Source organism: Chiloscyllium punctatum, chromosome 5 (assembly GCF_047496795.1).
Source record: "Chiloscyllium punctatum isolate Juve2018m chromosome 5, sChiPun1.3, whole genome shotgun sequence".
Classification (NCBI taxonomy): domain Eukaryota; kingdom Metazoa; phylum Chordata; class Chondrichthyes; order Orectolobiformes; family Hemiscylliidae; genus Chiloscyllium; species Chiloscyllium punctatum.
The window spans coordinates 109,658,293-109,680,112 of NC_092743.1; the positions used below are offsets into that span (position 1 = coordinate 109,658,293).

At 39.3% G+C, this 21,820-nt stretch overlaps 1 protein-coding gene across 2 annotated transcripts; it reads right to left on the reverse strand.

Annotated features, from left to right (window-relative positions):
- Positions 1–1,990: 1,990 nt before the first annotated feature.
- Positions 1,991–21,614, reverse strand: LOC140476771 (probable G-protein coupled receptor 141). Of its 2 annotated transcripts, none has more exons than XM_072569575.1 (2): positions 21,577–21,614; positions 1,991–2,920 (listed from the first exon to the last, which is right to left on the reverse strand). In XM_072569575.1, the coding sequence occupies exon 2, from the start codon at positions 2,866–2,868 to the stop codon at positions 2,008–2,010; it is 861 nt and encodes a 286-aa protein (XP_072425676.1). In that variant the 5' UTR covers positions 2,869–2,920; positions 21,577–21,614; the 3' UTR covers positions 1,991–2,007. The 2 variants fall into 2 exon arrangements, with proteins under 2 accessions (XP_072425676.1, XP_072425675.1); XM_072569574.1 differs by lacking the exon at positions 21,577–21,614 and adding an exon at positions 13,928–13,959.
- Positions 21,615–21,820: the final 206 nt, after the last annotated feature.

Here is a 21,820-nt window from a genome sequence, read left to right on the forward strand (position 1 = left end):
CGATTGTATAAATGATATAGAGTAGTGGACACAGTATTGAGACTTGTGATACACGTGGATCACAGACCTCCATTTTGAAAAAAACAACCCTCTATAACCTACCTTCAAGTCAATTTTATATCCAGATGGCTAGCTTTTCCTGGATTCCATGTGATCTAACCTTGCTAAACAGTCTACCATACAGAACCATTTTGAACACATTGCTGAAGTGCATATAGACAATGCCCACTGTTCTACCTTCATCAATCTTCTTTGTCACTTCTTCAAAAATTCAGTCAAGTTGTGAGACATGATTTCCTAAGCACCTAAACATGTTGACTATTCCTAATCAGTCCTTGCCTTTCCAAAGATATGAAAATCCTGTTCCTCAGAATCCCCTCCAATAACTTATCCACCACTGATGTCAGGCTCACTGGTCTGTAGTTCCCTGGCTTTGCTTTACCACCTTTCCAAAATAGTGGCACCACATTAGCCAACCTCCAATCTTCCAGCACCTCACCTATTGATGTTAGAGATATCTCAGCAAGGTGCCCAGCAATCACTTCCCTCGCTTTCCACAAAGCTCTGGGATACATCCAATAAGTTCCTGGGATTTATCCACCCGTATTTTAAGATATCCAGCACCACCTCTTTAATATGAACATTTTTCAAGATATTACTATTGATTTCTCCAAGTTGCCTAGCTTTCACTTCCTTCTCCACAGTAAATACTAGCGCAAGATACTCACTTAATATCTTACCCATCCCCTGTAGTTCCACACATGGCCTTTTTGATCGCTAAGGGACCCAATTTGTATTTGTGGAGTCTCTTGAGGTTCTTCTTAACCCTGTTTGCCAATGCTATCTCATGTCCCCTTTTTGTCCTCCTGATTTTCTTCAAAATACTTCTACCACCCTTATATATGCCACCTAACAGGGATTCACTTGATCCCAGCTGTCTGTACCCGGCGTATGCCTCTTTTTTCTTTACCTGAGCCTCAATTGTATCAGTAGTTTTGAATTTGATAACTAAGAACTCTACAACTACATCACACTGAGTGGTTTAGGTGAAGTTGGGGGAGAAGGATTTAAGGCAAAGGCTAACACATAAGGTGATCTGGCTGCAGTGGCCTACAAGAATAAAGGATAGGATAACATCATGTGGTATCATATAGTAGTCCCCTTGAAGAATGTGAACAAGACAGAAATTCAAGCTTAAGAAGGCAGTCAGAGAAAACTAAAGAATAGTTTACAATTGCACAAAGAGTTTTGTTAAAGCATAAGGGGGAAAAAAAATGCCTGCTAGAAGGAAAGGAATTAAGACAGGAAGAAGAAGAAGCTGGGTGTGAGAAGGACTTTTAGAAATTATAATCTAGGCAACTGAAAACATGTTGAAGTGGAGGTCCAAAAAGAGGGCAATGATACGATCATTATTGGGGTGTTCGGGTAGAGATTAGGTGGTTAATGTGGCTGTGGGGCCTGAATCACTGGCTTGAGAATTTTAGATTTGAGGGGATATGAAACCAGTAGCCACAATGGGTCAGCAAGCCTGGAGTCAGCAGCAGTTGGTGTGCGATAATTTGTCCAGAAGTGTTTAGGTTGAGATGAAATTTAAGGATGGTAACTCAGGAAAGGATTGAAATAGTTGACTTTGCAAGTGGCAATGTGGAAATTCAAGTTCTGTCTTGAATTTAAATTCAATTTATCCATCAGGGATGGAACAGGAAACATTAAAAATCAGATTGATAACAGTTAAGTGAGTGAAACATAACCTGGTTAACCTTTTACAAAAGTGATGCTCCAGGGAATTGGAGTCATGAATTTGCTTTTATGATTATTTAATTCTCAATTGTCTTTGATACCAAATTTATACCTCAAGTAGCAATTTATTGTTATAATCCAACTATGTCCTATTTGATTTGATATTTCAAAGTATGGGATGTTCAACTTGCCCTAAGCAAAACTGATCAAATAAATACATACAGTTTACAGTCTTCATGGACTAGTGCCTCACTGCTTGGTAAAGTTTTAAATGGAATACCATATCCAAAAAATTAACAAATCAAAACAACTCATTCCTGTAATGGATAAACCTGCTTCATTAAGTGTATACATAATTGATGAACAATTCTTAGATTCCTTGATGTAATATGCTCTGAATCCAAGATAAGGAACAAAAAACACAAACATTATCAGTATAAATGTTAATGTCTTTAGTTGGGCACGAAAGATTTGATGCGCACATGTGAGTGAGCCATGCTTGAAAGCCAGATTTAACATTATACCTATCTGCCAGATGAGCAAAATGGTAATTGTACATATTGTTATGCAAATTAAAATGTAATTGATTCGCTTGACAGTTTCTGATGAAATTTCAAAGTGAAAACAATGATTTTCATCATATTCCAGACTACCACCATATTTCATTAGAAATACTGGAAGAATAATCACAGTCACCACAAGCCATAAAACTACACTGAACACTAATACTTTCCATGGTTTGTAAGCCTCTCGTTTCACTCTCTTTTGAAAGACATTAAGAAGTCTTGTGATAATGATGATCACATAAAATGCAAAAGTTAAGTACATATGAATGTGCATAATAGCACTGACTAACTTACAGAAAACTAACCCAAACCTCCATTCTTTAATTGCATAGTAAGAAATACGAAATGGCACAGTTATAAGAAAAATCACATGTGCAAGTAAGAGATTGATAATGATAAATGACTTAGAATTCTTGTCATTCTTCAGAATTCGACATAACATAATACTGGTTCCAATAACTCCACCCACAAACACGATAGAGTACAATGCTATTAAAACAGATTGGTGCCGTTCATGTGAATTGTGATTCACTTGGTTGTCTGAAGAATTGGAATTAGACATTGCAGGTTGTTCTGTCTTTTCTGTATCTGATGAGTTTAGTTTGTTGTCCAACCTTCATTAAAACAAAGTTCTTAAGTTTATCAACATAATAATGCATTCACAGAAATGTACCTGTGTACGCAGAAAACTTTTTGGTCATAACCCACATTTATGGTATACAGACCTTAAATTTGACCTTGTACCTCAACCTAACCATAACACAGAGGCACATCTTTTGGAAAGTCTCAAAGCATTCTACATGGATTAATATTAGTTGAAATGCAGTCACTCTTATATTGATATTTCTTATAGTCATTTTATACAAAATCCTACAAGTACTGGAGATGAATAGCCAGTGTTTGTAAGTTTATCATGTTAATCAGTGATAGCAGTGAGAAAAAATGTTACTTATGACGATGCCAGGCAAAACAGGATGGTAAATGAGAAAAAATGAAGAAACGAGAGATAGATCTAGAGAAAGTGTGACTGGCAGTAGCAGAATCAGTAACAATAGTTGCTGTCTGAACAATGGAAGCAGTCAAAGTAGTCAGAAATTACTGCATGCAATTAAAAGCAAAATACGGTGGATATTGGAAATTGTGAAATAAAGGCAAAAAGTGCTGTCATGAGAAAGTTCTTCGACCAGAATGTTGTGAGCTTCTGGAATTCTGTCACATAAAGTGGTTAAGGCCAAAGCATTGAATAATTTCAGGGTGGAGTTGGATATGGCAGAGGCTGCATGGATAGGGTGAATAAGCAAGGTCTTTATGCACAGTAGGGGAATCCAAAATTGAGGGCCTCGGTTTAAGTTGAGGGGAAAGATTTAAAACAGATTTGAGGGACAATTTGTTCATGCAGAGAGTGGTGTATGTATGGAACAAGCTGCCATAGGAGATGGTGGAGGCAGGTACAATTACAGCATTTAAAAGGCATGAGCAGCAAGGGTTTAGAGAGATATAGATTAGATCAGCATGGAATATCTGGTCAGCATAGACAAGTTGAACCAAAGGATCTGTTTCCATGCTGGATAACTCCATGACTCTGAAATATTAACTTCCTGGCATTTTCTCTATTTGTTTATAATGTTCTGCTAGTTAAATTGAAACTGGAAATATTCCCTGCTTTTCTCCAGTGAAATGGGATTCTCACAACCTACCTGAGCTAATGGAATGGTTAGCCTTGCTCTTCAAGTCCCAATAAATAACAATCCAGTGTTCGTAGGGTGCTGACCCGGAGTATCGACATAGATTATGTACTAATTTCCCGGATTAGGGCATTCGCATTTATCTTCAGTCAGAAGCACTCTGTTAATTACGCATCTCAGCCTTCTCTTCAAATCCCTTGCATCATAGCAGCCAGTCTTCAGTTCGTTCAGTTCACGCTATGTGATACTAAGGAGCAGTCAATGCAGCAAATTCTTTGAATCTTAACAGAGTACTGAAAATTTGTGTTCTCGAACTAGCTATGCCACTAGTCACATTGTTCCTGCGTAGCCACCACATTGTCAGTTAGATACCAATGTGGAAAATTGCTAAAATTTGTCCTATCCACAAAAAAAGGAGGACAAATCCAACCTGGCCAATAACTACCTCTCAATCTGGTCGTAATTATCAGCAAAGCGAAGGAAGGTGTCATCGACATTTCTAACAAGTAGGACTTACTCAGCGGTAAACTGCTCACTGCTCAGTTTGGGTTTTATTGGGGCCACTTAACTCAAGACCTCATTACAGTTTTTGTCAATATATAGACAAAGGAGGGACTAGGGTTCAAATCTTAGCACTAGTAATGATAATAGAAAACTCAGTCTTTTTGATCCTGCGAAATCCTGTATATCAATATTTGGCGATTAGTACCAAAACTGGGAAATCTGTCAACCAGACTGGTCATGCATCACCTTGAAATATTTGTATTCATACTCATGGAATCATACTTTACACAAAATACCTTAACACCGTCACCACCCTCATATGCCCTATCTCACTACCAGAACAGGCATCAGAGGTGAATATACAGTGGTAGACCACAACTAGTTTCTGGTCAATAGTAAACTCCAGGATGTTGATAGTAGGGAATTCAGTGATGGTAATGCTATTTAATATCAAAGGATGATGGTTAGATTATCTGTTATTGGAGACGGTCATTGCCTGGCATTTTGTGGCTCTAATGTTACTTGCCACTTGTCGACCCAAGTCTGAATAATATCCAAATCTTGTTACTTTTGAACATGGATTGCTTTCATATCTGAGGTATCACGAATGGTGATGAACATTACGTAATTGGTGAACATCCCCACTTCTGACCTTCTGGGTGGAAGGAAGGCATTGAAGGAGCTGAAAATGGTTGAGCCAAGGACACTACCCTGAGGAACTCCTGTAGAGATGTCCTGGACCTGAGATGAATAACATCCAACAGCCACAACCATCTTCTTTTGTAAGGTATGACTCCAACCAGCAGATAATTTGTCCCCCTGATACCCATTGATTCCAGTTTTGCCAGGGCTCCTTGATGACACACTGAGTCAAGTGCAGCCTTGGTGTCAAGGGCTATCACTCTCACCATCTTTGGAATTCAACTTTTTTGTCCAATTTTGCAAAAATACTGTAATGAGGTCAGGAGGTTAGTGAACATGGTGGAACCCAATCTGGGCATCACCGAGCAGATTATTGCTGATCAGGTGCTTCTTCATAGCACTGTAGATGACACCTTTCGTTTGACGTGCCTTCCCATCATACATCATTATTCAATGTCATTGGGTCAAAATCCTGGAATTCCCTCCCACATGACAGTGGGTCTATCTGCACTAAATGGACTGCAGCAGTTAGAGAAAGCAGCTCACCACCCATTCGTAAGGACAACTAGGGATGGCCAGAAAATATTTATTCTTCCAGCCATACTCACGTTATGAGGAAGGGACACTTAACCCGAAGTATTAATTCAGATTTCTCTCCATTGATGCTGCAAGATCTGCTGAGCTTTTTCAGCAATTTCTGTTTTTGTTTCTGATTTACGGCATCTGCAGTTCTCTCGGATTTTATACCGACGTTCAATCAGTGAGTGGGAAAAAAAGTGAAGGTGCAAGAGGTCAGTTTAGGAGCAGCATGAAGTGCGGTGTCAACTTAGTGAAAGCTACAAAAATGAGACTGCGTGCATGCCAAACAGCAAAAGCCTCTAATGATAGAGCTAAGCAATTCCATAATGAACAGAAGACCCAGCAGTCCTTCCACACCCAGTTGTGCCTGTGGTGAACAATTGAACAACTCATTGGAGGAGGAGGCTGAACAAATATCCCTCCTCAGTGATGGCATAGCCAAGTATATTATGGACCAGACCAGACCAGACCCCCTCAAAATGCCTTAAAAAGATAGCCTACGTCCTAATTTTTTTGTTTTGAAAGTAGATGTGAAGTGAGTATTCCAGATGCGATGCGACTCAAACTATTTAATGTTAAGCAAAGCACAACTTATTTAAGCACTATAGTTCAAATTCTAACAAAAGAAATAGGAATTTAGAACAACTTAACTACTTGAAAATGAAACTGAATAATTGATACAGTACCTATTACTAATTAACTGTTCAACATTGTAACATCCCATAAACACACCCCTTGGCAAAAAGGTAAATTCAGACAAATATCCCTCCTCAGTGCAGTTCTCCAATTCATGAGAAAACAATATAAAGAGAAATTCCAGACAACATAGCAGGTAGGAATCATTCACTGAAGCTTCCGATTCTTCTGAGATCCTAAACAGCATTTAATGCTACAGCTTGAAAAAAACTAGAAAGCCTGATTTGTGAGAGAAGACCACTCCCATTCAAGCTGCTTCCATTGTTCCACCTTTTAAAGGCCTTGTATGTTGTTTTCTCTAGTGGTTCTGGTAGACTGCTCAGTGCCTCTACCTTTGTCTTTTCAAATAAAAACAACTAGGACAAAATATTATTTTAAAGTGACAGCATCATCACAAGTATATCACTGCAAAAGAGAAGGCTTTTGTAACAATCTTCAGCTAGAAGTGCCAAGTGCATAATCTATCTCAACCTCCTGCAGAGGTCCCCAGCATCATTAGTACCAGACTTCAGTAAATTCAATTTGCTCTGCATGATTTCAAGAAATGGCTAAAGGCACTGGATATTGCAAAAGTCGATGGATCCTGACAACAATCTGCCAATAGCACTGAAGATTTGTGCTCAAGGATTTGCCATGCCTTTTGTCAAGCTTTTCCTGTATTGCTATGATAGTGGCATCGATCTGAAAATGTGGGAAAGTGCCTATATGTGTTCTGTAAACAAAAAGCATAACAGATCTTATCCAGTCAATTACCACCAATGTACAGTTATGGATGGTGCCATCAACAGTAATATCAAGCAGCACCTGCATGACAAATAACCTGCTCACTATTATTAAGGTTCGGTTCCCCCACCCGGGACACTCAGCTCTGAACTCATTATGCGCTGGGTTTAAATACGGACAAGAGAGCTGAATTCCAGAGGTGAAGTGAAATCATTTTCCATGACATCAAGGCCTCATTTGACCATGTGTGGCACGAAGAAGCCATAACAAAACTTGAGAAAATGGAAATCGGGGAAATCTCTCCACAGGTTAGTGTCATAATTGGACAGGCAAAGGTTGTCAGCCTTGGAGTTTAGAAGTGTAAGAGCTGGTTTGGTTGAAAGATATAAAATTCTTGGCAGTCTTGTATGCATGTGGGAGAATCTATATTTGGAGATCACAAAAATGATGGGTTGCACATTTCCGACAAGTGAGATATTTCTTCTCAAAGTGTATAAGCCTTTGGAATTCTTTTCCTCAAAAGATGATGGAAGCAGAGTCCTTCAGTCTTTAAGGTAGACTATGCTTGATATACAATAAAGTGAAATGTTATCAGGTGTATACTGGAATGTGGAGTAATCAAATGAACTATGACCCTATCGAATGATGGAGCAGACTCAAGTGGTCCACCTCTCTTAATTCACATGTTTGTATATTTGCTATGTTCTAGGAGAATAAGAGGAGAAGATGTTTCAGCCTGCTGACTCTCCTCTGCCATTCAATTAGATCATGATTGGTCCAAACCCAGCATATGTAGGAGTTGCCTTATTTTAAGTCCTTGTCCTTCCAAGATCATCTAAAAGGAAGCAGCAAAGATGCATCCTAGCAATTAGACTGCTGAATCTACATGACATGATGACCACAAAACTACAGCACCTATGGTATTATACTATGCAGTAGAGAACTATGCACCTGTTGGGCATAGTTCTTTGCTTACTCCTATTGGTGACACTCAATGAGTGCACCAATGTGCATCATAATTGGAACCCTCTGTTCCATGCACCTGCCTTGGCTTCCTGTCCTCATAAACATCACTCCCCTTCATATCTGTCAATTGATGAAAACTCATAAGCTGTTTGGAACCATGCATGTCGCACTTCACTGCAGCCCAAAATTATATGTTCAGCCCACCTACTGTCCACTTTCTGTCTTAGTGCTCCATATGGTGAAACTACAAGATCTGCTAACAGTCATCAAATGGATCAAGGAATGGGAAATGTGGAAAGTCACTAATGCATTCCTTGCAACTAACTGTGTCTTTTGAATAGGAGAGCTTGAATTACATGGTGAAAATTATCTTTGCTAAATAGAATGTTACATTAGGATATCCAGAACCTATCGACATCCACCCTGCCATGCTCTGTAAGAATTTTGTAAGTTTCAATGGGATCACCTCATTGAAGACACTCTTGAAGACTCCAAACAAATAGGTCTCTGAGAAACTAATCCCAATCTCCCAGCTCTGGTGATCCATCTGCTGCCCTTCCTCTATGGGAACTATATCCTTCCTGAGATAAAGATACTAAAATTGTATACAGTGTTCTGACTAAAGCTCTACACAATTGCATCAAAATATTATTATTCTTATACTAAAATCCCTTTACAATGAAGACCAACATATCATTTGCCTTCCTAATTATTTGCAGCATCTTCATGCCACCTTTTAGTGACTTATGAACGAGAACACAGAGGTTCCTTTGATATCAGTACTTCACAACTTGTTACCATTTTAAGAAATACTCATTCTATCTTTTTTTTCTACCAAAGTTGACAACTTCAATCTTATTCATGTTATATTAAAGGTAATTCAGATATCAGAGTGTTGGAGGAGGTGGCTAGAGAATTAGCTGATGCATCAGTGGATATGTTTCAATATTTTATAGATTCTGTGATAAATAGAAGCTTCAGGGAGGTGGTCATACTGTAGATTCATTCAACTAGGTGGGTGACCAGTATGAGAAGCAGGCAGATTGTGCAGGAGTCTCTTGTGGCTGTACCCTCTCTCGAATGAGTTAATCCTTTTGGATGCCCTTCTGGGGAAATAGTAGCAGCAGCCAGACCTGTGGCACCATAACTGGCTATGCTGTGAAGCAGGTATAGCAAAGTCTAAGCAAACAGTTGTGATCAGGCACTATTTACTCAGGGACTGAGACAGGCATTTCTGCGGCCACAAGTGAGACTCTTGGATGGTGTGTTGTCTCCTTGGTGCCAGAGTCAAGATGTATCTGAGCAATTTCTCAAAGGGGAGCATCTGCAGCTAGAAATCATTGTACACATTGGTACCAACAACATAGGTGGGAAAAGGGCTGAGGTCCTGCAGAGTGAATAGAGGAAGTTAGGCAGGAGGCTAAAAAGCAGGATTTCAAGGGTAGTAATCTCTGGATTACTCCCGGTGCCACGTGGTAGTGAAAATAAGAATAAGAGAATAGGGCAGATCAATATGTGGATGGGAAGCTGGTGCAGGGTATGGGGATTCACAGTAATGAAGACAAGTGAAGCCTGAAAAGTAGTGAGATAAAAAAGAACATTCAGGCTAATACAGAAGTTAGAGAGCAAGTTAAACAGACAAGGCATGCAAGACCATGATAGGGAACGGGGGAAGACCGCTGAATTAAGCTGAACTTATTTCAATGCAAGAGGCTTGACAGTTAAGGCAGATGACCTCAGGTTATAGATGGGCACATGAGACTGGGATATTATAGCTATTACAGAAACATGGCTGAGGGAGGGACAGGATTAGCAGTTCAATGTTCTGGGGTACAGATGGTGTAGGAAAGATAAAAGGAGAGAAGAGAGGAAGGGAAAGTGACATTTTTGAACAGGACGGATGTCATGGCAGTACTTCGAGAGAATATTCCTGAGGGATCATCCAGTGAGGTTATATGGGTGGAAATTAGAAATAAGAAGAGCCAATCACTTTGATGGGATTGTACCCCCCCCCCCCCAATATTCAGTGAGAAATTGAGGAGCAAATATGTAGGGAGATCCCAGTTAGCTGTAAGACTAATAGGGTTATAAGAGTATGGGATTTCAACTTTCCAAACAGACTGGGACTGCCATAGTGTTGAGGACTTGGATGCAGAGAAATTTGTGTGTTCAGGAAAAAATTCTCAATCAATATGTAGATGGCCCTACCCAGAGTAGGGGCAAAACTCAACCCCTTCTAAGGAAATAAGGCAGAGCAGGTGACTGAGGTGTTAGTGGGGGAATACTTTAGGACCAGTGACCATAATTGTGTTAGTTTTTAAATAGTTATGGAAAAGGATTGTTCATAAGTGAAAGTTTTAAATTGGCTAATTTTGCTTGTATAAAACAGAAACTTTCAAAAGTTGATTGAAGGATGCTCTTCACAGGTAAAGGAAATCTGGCAAGTCGGAGGCATTCAAAAGTGAGATAATGAGAGTTGAGAGACTGCTTGTTCCCGTTAGTGTGAAGGGCAAGGCTGGCAGGAGTAGGGAGCACTGAATGACTGAAGATATTGAATCTCCGGTCAAGAAAAATAAGAGGGTATTCAGGATGGCAGAAGGACGACATAAGATAACCTTTGGCAGATATGGTAAAGGAGAATCCAAAGACATTCTACAAATATATTAGAGTGAAAGAGTAGCTAGAGAGATATTAAGGCATCTTAAAAATCAATGAGGTCATCTAAGTATGGAGTCACAGGAGATGGATGAGATTGTAAATGAATGTTTCTCATCAGTATTTACTATGGAGAAAGATATGGAAGTTAGGGAATTCTGTCTTAAATAGTGCTGTCTTGAAAAGAGTCCACATTACAGAAGTGGAGGTTCTGGTGGTCTTAAAACACAGAAAGGTAGATAAATCCCAGTTCATGTCTAATTCAGGATTGTGGGGAGCTCAGAAAGAAATTACAGTGCCCTTAGCCGAAATATGTATATCATCAATCACAGGTGAGGTGCCGGAACACTGAATGGTGGCTAATGTTGTGCCATTATGTAAGAAAGGCTGCAAGGAAAAGTCAGTGAACTACAGAATGGTAAGCCAAATGTCAATGGTGTTTAAGTTGTTGGGGATTCTTGAGAGTCAGGATCTACACGTATTTGGAAAGGCAAGTTGATTAGGGATAGTCAGAATGGCTTTGTGCATGGGAAATTGTCTCTGATTTGATTGAGTCTTTAAAAGAGGTGACCAAGAGGATAGATGAGGGCAGTGTGTTAGAAACATGGATTTTAGCAAGGCCTTTGGCAAGGTACTGCATGGGAGACTTGTTTGGGAAGTTAGATCATAAGGTATCTAGGGAGAGCTAGCCAACTGAAATCAAAATTTGCTTGATTGTAGAGAGCTAATGGTAGAAAGTTATTTTTTAGACTGGAGGTCTGTGACCAGCAGTGTACCACAAGGATCAGTGCCACTGTGATTCATTTATTTAATGATTTGGATGAGAATATAGGAGGAATGGTTAGTAAATTTGCGGGTGACACCAAAATTAGTGATATAGTGGATAGTGAAGAAGGTTATCTCAGTACAGCAGCATCTTGATCAACTGGCCAGTGGGTTGAGGAATGACTGATAGAGTTTAATTCAGATAAATGCGAAGTGTTGCTATTTGGTAAGACAAACCAAGGCAGAATTCACAGTGAATGGTAGAGCCCTGAGGGGTGTTTTCGAACACGGAGACCTACGGGTTTAAATACATAGTTCCTTTGAAAGTGGCGTCATAAATAGCTAGGGTAGTGAAGAAGGCATTTGGTATGCTTGCCTTCATCACTCTGAGCACTGAGTACAGGAGTTGGGACATCATGTTACAGCTGTACTGGATATTATTGAGGCCACATTTGGAGTACTGCGTACAGTTCAGAACATCCTGTTCTAGGAAAGTTTTATTAAACTGGAATGAGTATAAAAATGATTTACATGAATGTTACCATGACTGGAAAGTTTGAGTTACAAGGAGAGGGTGGATTGGCTGAGATTTCTTTTCCTTGAAAATAAGAGGCTGAGGGGTGACCATTGTAGAAGTTTATTAAGTCATGTGGGACATAGATAAGATGAATAGCCAAGATCTTTTCCCCAGTTAGGGGACATCAGTACAGGTCTACTGTGTTCATCAGATCCATCCTGCCAAGTCAAGTCCTAGGGTTTGGCCATAGTCATTCCTGGAGGTTTGGGCAGTAATTGTTAAGTTCATGGTGTCTTGGTGAAAGCAAGCAACTTAAGTCTGGAGATCAGGTTGCTGAGGGAATGACTTCACACACAAGAATACAGAGTTGGAACCTTGCCATTTCAGATTGAACGTAGACTGTACAATAACTGCACAAAATAGCTGATGCTGCATGCAAAGTGGACAAAGTAGGTCACAGCTTTTTTCCTTCGGGGCAATGTAAAACTCTTGGAGTTAAAAAGGCTGTGCTACAGGCAATTGCAGTCATCATCCAGAGAAAAGTGCTGTGTGGGTGGTCCGTGAGTGGGCATGGCGATCTGGTGAAGCTGATGGTTTATTAAAGCTGACTTGCATAGATGCTTGTCAAAGAGCAGGCAGGGACACTATGCTGTGTACTAAGTTGAATGATAGTCAGGACAGGCAGGTCTGTAGGTACTTGCTGTGACTTGACAGGAATTTGCATCGTTAAGTTTCTCAAGGAAGGGGAGGAAGATTGAAAGTAGTACAGAAATAAGGCAAGTTGGACAATTAGCAAGTTGAAAGTGTGTGGAAGTAAGTTAGTCTCTACTCAATGCTGAGATTCTGAAGTCATCATCTAAGGCTAAGCGGAAAATTGCAAAATATTTTCTTGACAGAGATTTTGATTTTTTTTCATTCTCAGTGTACTTTTCCAACGTTCTCAACATTGCTCATGCCTGCCAGGGAGGGTAAATTCCACCATTTTGAATGAAAGAATGAACATTGTTGGGATCAAGGACACTACACAGCAAGGAAGATTAGCTTAGTCTCCTCATATCACTTACTCCTTTACCATCCCCTAGCCCATCTCTTCAGCATATGTAGCACCATTTCATAGCTATTATTAGTTCTGATGAAGAGTCATTGCCCCCAAGAGGTAAAACCTTCACACATGCTGCCAGATGTGCTGAGTTTTTCCGGTAATTCTTATTTTTGTAGCAGCTTAATGTAACCTGGTGAAATGTCTCTATACAACAGATTCCAATGGTCTTCTTGAAAGTTGGATTCAGAAATAATCAGTCTCACAGGCATCTGGTATCTCTAACCTTCTGAGGCTTGAACAAGCCATACATCTATCACAAATGAGCAAAGACAATCACTGGCAATGGTCAATAAATAGTGCGAGTCAAACTGTACAAGCAAATGCCTGACATGGTGGGGCAATGGCCACTTTCCCTCTTTCCCCAGTCTAATGATACTGAATGTACCTGTTCCACCTCTCCCATTGCTGCCCCAACTCCCTAGTCTCAATGAAATTGACTAAAGAAATTTACTTAATCATTACTACTAATATTCAGTAAAATAATGTTGTTAAATTAATCCTTTTAAAATAGAGTATGTTTTTGTAGAAGTTTTTTATAAATTGAGTTACCAGTAGTTTACTGGTGAGAACACCGAATGAAGTTCTTTAAAAAAATCTAAACTTCCTTAAGTATTTTGTTTTGAATTGATATTTATCTAAAAACATGAAATACATACAAACCAAATGGAAAAAGAAAATGTTTTGACAGTTTTATGCGATACATGCTGTGGCTTCTCTTCTGAAACTCTATGCAACACACAGAATAAATGTAGGAAAGATTCCAACAGTATTACTGTGCTGATCATACCTCAATGTCTTAATTCTTGAGTTAAGAATCAAATGTTATTTGTCTGCTTAAGTTTCAGTTGAAGGTGATGTTACTTTTCACAGTCAAACGATTGCAAATTGCAGCCATCGACGCTCTTCATACTGGTAAGATTTCTGCTGCAACAATCAGATAAGTAGATACTGAGTTGTGCTGTTTACAGTGTTACCAATAAAGCAGTTACACTTCATATTACCTGATTTGGTATGGAATGAGTCAACAAATGAATGCAGCTGCTTTTTAAATTTCCTGTGGGATACAGATAAAGACAGCCTCTAAAAACCACACACCACCCTTTCTACCAGTCAAGAGGCATGTGACTTCTTCATAAAAATAGTCTTTGCTCTGCTATCTGAGTGTATTATCTTGCAATTTAACTGGCAATTTGCCCTCTTGCAAACCAGTATTACCCAAACCAGCAACCATAAGGTGAATGAATTCTCTATCCTCAGAGTAACCACTTAGGATTATGTTAAAAAGGAATTTAACTGTGCAACACAGAATAACCTCTGGAGGATACACATGGTTCTGTAACTTTTGAAATGTATGGCAGCAGTGAAGCAATGGACTGATGACATCATGAGTTCTGAAAAAGTGTTGAAAGGCAGATGCTTAGCTATGTGCTTCATTGCTGTGGCCTCAACTCAAACAATGGGGCAGATTTTACTGCTCTCTTATGTGCTGGTTTGGGTCACTTAACATAGCCTAGTACCTTGCCATCCCTAAGTTGTGCCCCACATTACAGGGGATGGGTAAGGTGTTTCTACTTGGTTTCCCACTCCTGGGCTTTTTAAGGCCCTTAACAATAATTGCCATAATTCAGGAAAGTAGAAGTAAGGTAACCAACCTAGTATAACATGAACAAAAAGGTGGGAAAGAAGAGGATGGTATCTTCTTTGGGAGGTCTGCTATACCCATCAGAGTCATCAATCTAAAATCATATTCCCAATCTTTGTACCGCCCTGCTCCATCTTCTTCACCTCTCTAGGGTCATTCATCACTCCTCAATTAAAATAGAGGATTCAAGTCTGATACGTGTATACTGTCTTCTTCTTGGGACTTCCTTCTTGTACTGAACTACCATCCAAACAAACCAGTCAGTAGCTCTGAGAGACAGTTATCCAACTCTCAGCTCATTAAGGCTAGCTCTGGTGTTACTAACACTCTTAAGCAATCCTTTTTAAAGGGGAACAAGCCAATAGATTAACCATGTTGTCCAAGAGAAGATAGAACTTTATTCACTCACAGAATGTACCTGTCTCTGGCTAGGCGAGCATTGATTGCCCATCCCTAGTAGCCCAGAGAGCAGGTAAGAGTCAATCACATTGCTGTGGGTCTCTTCTTTGTGGCATATTTAAAAGAGAAGTAGCAAATAAAAGCAAAATTCTTACAGAATACTGGAATCTGAAATGAAAGCAGAAAATGCTGGAGAAACTCTGGCAGCATCTGTGGAAAGAGAAACAGATTTTACTATTTCAAATCCAAAGGTTCTTTTGGACCTTAACTATGAAATCATAACTCTGTTCCAGTACCACTTCACATTATTCTACACCTCCAAGGTTTTCTGCAAAAGGATTAGAAAAATCCAGCCATTAATTTTGTTTTTCCTTTCTCCCCCTCTGTTTCCATAATTTCTGTTTTTATTCTAGACTTCCAATTTTGCTGTTTTTTTTATAATCTGCAAGCTGTCTTCATCGAACACCTATTTAAGTGAGATGTCACATAAAACAAGTAGAAAATACTTACACTCTATTATTCTTGAAACTATTACAAGCCAAATAATAGCTGCAGTATGAACTTGTATAATTCCATTCAGACAGAAAAAAGATTACAAAGCGCTAGAATCAGCTGGAGTACTTGATAGTCTAAATGATAAGAAACAAAAAAGTTAAAGTTTGAACTTGAAATTATTTAAGAATATGAGCACTATTCTTTATAGCAGTATTTGATAGTTGATGTTAATATTAGAAATATCTCTCCAGGCAGGATTGATATTTGTGACTATATTAAATTTAAAAGATGGCTATTATGAAAATAATTTTCATAAGAAAGCTTTTAATTGTCTTTAATTTTGTATCTCAATAGACATGCAGTTTGATATTCATTTTGTTTGACAGTTACAAGATAAATTGTTTAGAAGCCATGTGTTTCAGATCCAACATAATAATATTACCTGTAAATTCATTATAGAAATCTGGGTGGAAGAAGGGTTCACCCACTACACTATACTGGAAGATGGGATGTTCAGTTATTTTGAGACCAGTCTTTGCACAGGATAAACTGTGCTCTTTTATGAACGTTGCTGGTTTCAAAATTTATGTGTACATTTGAATCAAGAGCACTTGCAGGAGAGGATTGGAAGGCATGTTGAGCTGGTCTGTTCTCACTTCAGGGATTGGACTCAGGTTTGGGTCAGTTTACTAAAATGAGTGCCCTTTGGTTAGGGGACTATAATTACTTTAGCAGTGTAGTTCCATAACTTAATTTGATTTCTTCCTGAATATGAGTACGCAAGAAACTTAATTTTTGACAGATTGGCATTTGATTTCTGGGCTTTTGTCACTTACTTATTTTTCAACCATTTTTATCCACTGTTATTCTTTCCTCAAGATTTTCATGTAAATGTCGTATTTTCTTAACCAAGCATTCTCCACCTTTATTGCACCACCACTCTGCTTACAATGAGCAGGTATAAAAGATGGATAATATTCTACACTGATAACTACTTAATTCTATATGATTAAGATACTGACATCAAACATAAATATTCTTACTCATGTTATAAAATAGAGTCATAGAGATGTACAGCATGGAAATAAACCCTTCGGTCCAACCTATCCACGTCGACCAGACATTCCAACCCAATCTAGTCCCACCTGCCAGCACCCAGCGTATATCCCTCCAAACTCATTCTATTCATATACCCATCCAAATGCCTCTTAAATGTTGCAATTGTACCAGCCTCCACCACATCGTCTGGCAGCTCATTCCATACATATACCACCCTCTGTGTGAAAATATTGCCTCTTAGGTCTCTTTTATATCTTTCCCCTCTCACCCTAAACCTATGCCCTCTAGTTCTGGACTCCCTGATCCCAGGGAAAAGACTTTGTCTATTTATCCTATCCATGCCCCTCATAATTTTGTAAACCTCTATAAGGTCACCCCTCAGCCTCTGACGCACCAGAGAAAACAGCCCCAGCCTGTTCAGCCTTTCCCTATAGCTCAAATCCTCCAACCCTGGCAACATCCTTGTAAATCTTTTCCGAACCCTTTCAAGTTTCACAACATTTTTCCGATAGGAAGGAGACCAGAATTGCACGCAATATTCCAACAGTGGCCTAACCAATATCCTGTACAGCCCAACATGACCTCCCAACTCCTGTACTCAATACTCTGACCAATAATGGAAAGCATATCAAACGCCTTCTTCACTATCCTATCTACCGTGACTCCACTTTCAAGGAGCTATGAACCTGCACTCCAAGGTCTCTTTGTTCAGCAACACTCCCTAGGACTTTACCATTAAAATGGAGCACCTCACATTTATCTGAATTAAACTCCATCTGCCACATCTCAGCCCATTGACCCATCTGGTCAAGACCTTGTTGTAATCTGAGGAAACCCTCTTTGCTGTCCACTACCCCTCCAATTTTGGTGTCATCTGCAAACTTACTAACTGCACCTGTTGTGCTCGCATCCAAAACATTTATGTAAATGACAAAAAGTAGAGGGCCCAGCACCGATCCTTGTGGCACTCCACTGGTCACAGGCCTCCAGTCTGAAAAACAACCCTCCACCACCGCCCTCTGTCTTCTACCTTTGAGCCAGTTCTGAATCCAAATGGCTAGTTCTTCCTGTATTCCGTGAGATCTAACCTTGCTAATCAGTCTCCCATGGGGAACCTTGTTGAACGCCTTACTGAAGTCCATATAGATCATATCTACTGCTCTGCCCTCATCAATCTTCTTTGTTACTTCTTCAAAAAACTCAACCAAGTTTGTGAGACATGATTTCCCATGCACAAAGCCATGTTGACTATCCCTAATCAGTCCTAGCCTTTCCAAATACACGTATATCCTGTCCCTCAGGATTCCCTCCAACAATTTGCCCACCACTGAGGTCAGGCTCACCGGTCTATAGTTCCCTGGCTTGTCTTTACCGCCCTTCTTAAACAGTGGCACCACGTTTGCCAACCTCCAGTCTTCCGGCACCTCACCTATGACTATCAATGATACAAATATCTCAGCAAGAGACCCAGCAATCACTTCTCTAGTTTCCCACAGAGCTCTCTGATTTGGATAAATGACTACAGGGTTTTTTTTCCTCTAAATTTGCTGAGTGCAGTAATTTAAATGAGATGGCAAAGTGAGCACATAGTGTTGCAAAGCAACTTTGATACATGGAATTGACAATACTGTGGCAGTTGGACTTCAGTATTAATAGGTATGAGGTCATGCAGTTTGTGCCTAGGAATGATGGATCAGTGCTTTTTCTAAATACTCCTTAAACAGTACTTTTCAAACCTGTAACCTCTCCCATCTAGAAGGAAAAGAGCCACAGATACTGAGAATACAGCTACCTGCATGTTCCCCTCCAAGACTCAACTTTCTGACTGTTACTTCGTTGCTGCTAGGTCAAAATCCTCAAACTCCCTCCCCTACAGCACTGTGGATGTATCTCGTCATATATGCAGCGGTTCAACAAGGCAGATCACCAACACCTTCTCCTCATTGAGTACAAGAGTTGGCAGGTCAAGCCACATTTGGAATAATGCATTCAGTTCTGGTCGCCACATTACCAAAAGGATATGGTTGCTTTGGAGAGGGTGCAGAGGAGGTTCACCAGGATGTTGCCTGGTAGGGAGGGTGCTAGCAATGAGGAGAGGTTGAATAGATTAGGATTATTTTCATTGAAAAGGGGGAAGTTGAGAGGGGACCTGATTGAGGCCTACAAAATCGGGGGAGGTGTAGACAGGTTGGATAGCAAGAAACTTTTTCCCAGAATGGAGGATTCAATTACCAGTAGTCACGAATTCAAAGTGAGAGGGGAAAGGTTTGGGGAGATATACATGGAAACTTCTTCACGCAGAGAGTGGTGGGTGCCTGGAATGCGTTGCCAGTGGAGGTGGCAGGGGCGGGAACAATAGTGTGATTTAAGATGTGTCTAGACGGATACATGAATGGGCAGGGAGCAAAGGGATACAGATCCTTAGAAAATAAGTAGCAGATTTAGATAGAGGCTATAGATCAGCGCAGGCTTGGAGGGCCGAAGGGCCTATTCCTGTGCTGTAATGTTCTTTGTTGTTTTTTCAAGGCAATTAGGGATCGGTAACAAGTGCTAGACTAATCATTGACCTTTGCATCTGTGAATGATTAAAAATGGTTAGAAACCAGAAACTGCACCAAGAAACCATGGATGAGCAAAGAGATTTAAAGCATATACGGAAATCACAAAGCTACTGGACAGGTACCAAAAATATTTATATGGTTAAAGGAATTTTAATGTTTATTTCAAGGAGCTGAAATACACAAAAGTGAAAGTTATACAACAGTGTATAGGACTCCGGTAATATCACATCCAAAGTGCTGCATTAAATACTCAGGAAGAGTATTATACTCCTGGAAAAAGTGCATCTGAAGAAAATCTTAAAAAGGTAAGTTGAGCAAGTAGCTTGCTCAATCTAGGCTTTTATTCTTTTGACTAAGGAAAATCAAGGGAAATATTATTGAAGTTTTTCAAAGAAATAAAGAGTTTGATAGGATACAACAAGGAAACCTATTTCCACTGGTGGGTGAATCCAATTCAAGACAACATCGTGAGTAACATTCACACCGCTTTAATGTCAGGCACAACCATTCTTATGAGCCTTACAGCAATCATTGACTGGCAAAGAAAGGTATCCCCTAATCATTCCAATGTCAGGACTCAATGGTCATAGTTTTACTTTTTAAAACCTTTCCTGGAAATGTCAACTATTATTTAAATAGAGACTCCAAAAAGTAGATGTGGATGTTCTTGTGCATGACATGCAAAACGTTAGCATGATGGTGCAGCAGGTAATTAAGAAGGCAAGTAGAATTTTGGCCTTTATTGTTAGAGGGCTGGAGTTTAAAAATATAGAAGCCTTGTTACAATTATACAGGGTGTTGTTACTGCCACACTTTGAGTATTGCGTACAGTTTTAGTTTTTGTGTTGATGAAAGGAAATTGTGGATCCAAAATCTAAGTTCTTAGAAGTCAATTCACCACAGAGCCAAGAATTCTATTTAGTCCACTTTCCAAAAATCTCTAGTTTCACTTGTGGTTTAAGAAAATATCTCAAGACAAGCTTTTTGTCAAGTTCTCATGCCGGCACACTATCTGCAGTAAGATGAAATCTAACCGTCTTCTTTTAATGACATTTAACAATATGACCATCAGTATTACCATTGACCAGAAATGTAACAAGAGTACCTACAAGATCAAGTAATCCGAGAGTTCATAATTTTTTTTGCTGCCCTCCTCAGCATTGATTATCTCTCCTAATTTAGTATAATCTGCCAAATTAAAAATTATGTTTATTTATTCCAAAGTTCAAATTGTTAATGTGAATGATAGACCACAATGTACGTCACTTCTATTAAGCAATTAGTTTTAAGATAAATCAGTCAAGTTCAAAATGGAGGGACCAGTTCTCTGCAAGCAAAATGCATATGCTGAAACCTTACACATTTTTTGATTTGCACAGGAACCTGAGGAAGAGATAGTTCCCGGTACCTTTCTCCATGACAATGCATTCACAAATAAAACTCTATTTGCCAACTATTCTGAATCCTCTTCTATTGTGTATATTGTTGTAATTGTTTGAATTTTGGCATTATTGTACTTGCCACAAAAATATCAGACAAATAGATTTGGCAATATGTCTTACTTTTCAGCAGTATTTAAAAATGCAACTTAAGTGTGCAACGTTATGGGTCATTCATGATATAGTTTAATGGTGAAACAGGCTCCAGGGACTATGTGGTTTCCCTTTTCAATCTTAAATATCTTAAGCAACCAGTTCAGAGATGTTATTATACATCTCTGAAGTAGCTGGGAGTTGAACTCAGGCTTCCTAGCCCAGAGGCAGTGAACCCACCATTGTGCCACAAGAGTCCCTAACTTCTTGTTCCCAACTGACTCATGTAAAAGAGTGTTAGGCTTTAGTTTTAATTAGCTCAATTTTTGAACAAGAGGCAATTCTTGATCCCTGTGCAGGGATATTCCCTATGAAATTTTCATATGGATAGCAGAGAAGGATGGGATGAGATATGACAAGTTGAATAGCAAAACAACATTCCCACTCTAAGTCATAAGAATGGCTACTGGAATATCAGCGTATTAGAAATAGCTACATTATTGCTTTCAGAAAGCAGAAGTAAAAGCATATGTAATTCCACAATAGCATGTGAGTTATGAATTATATATAGCATTGATCAAAACCACAGTAACACGCACAGAACATTGCACTCTAGTTATTCATGTCAGAATCTCATTTATCGGCACTGAAATCACAAGGTACTTATAATGATTAACATCCTGGACAATATTCAATCTCAAAACATTTCTTAAAATGCAGTAATAGAATTTTAGATAACTCTTCCTACCAAAATTCTGTGCATGACGAGCTTGGTCGTAAATGCTGAAATTTGCAGGAAAAGATGTCAATGCTAAAACACGGAAGCAACTGACAAACACTCAGGAAGAGGCAGAGCAAACAATCCATTGTAAATCAAACAGTTCTTATAGGTGCTTGCACTAATATTGCATCTGACTACAGGGTACACATAGATGTTAAACTAGAGATAGACCATTGAAGACACTGCTGGGTTAACCACAAATTTTAACACT

Coding starts and splice junctions, on each gene's coding strand:
- LOC140476771 (XM_072569575.1), bottom strand. CDS start 2,868: ATGTCTAATTCCAATTCTTCAGACAACCAAGTGAATCACAATTCACAT.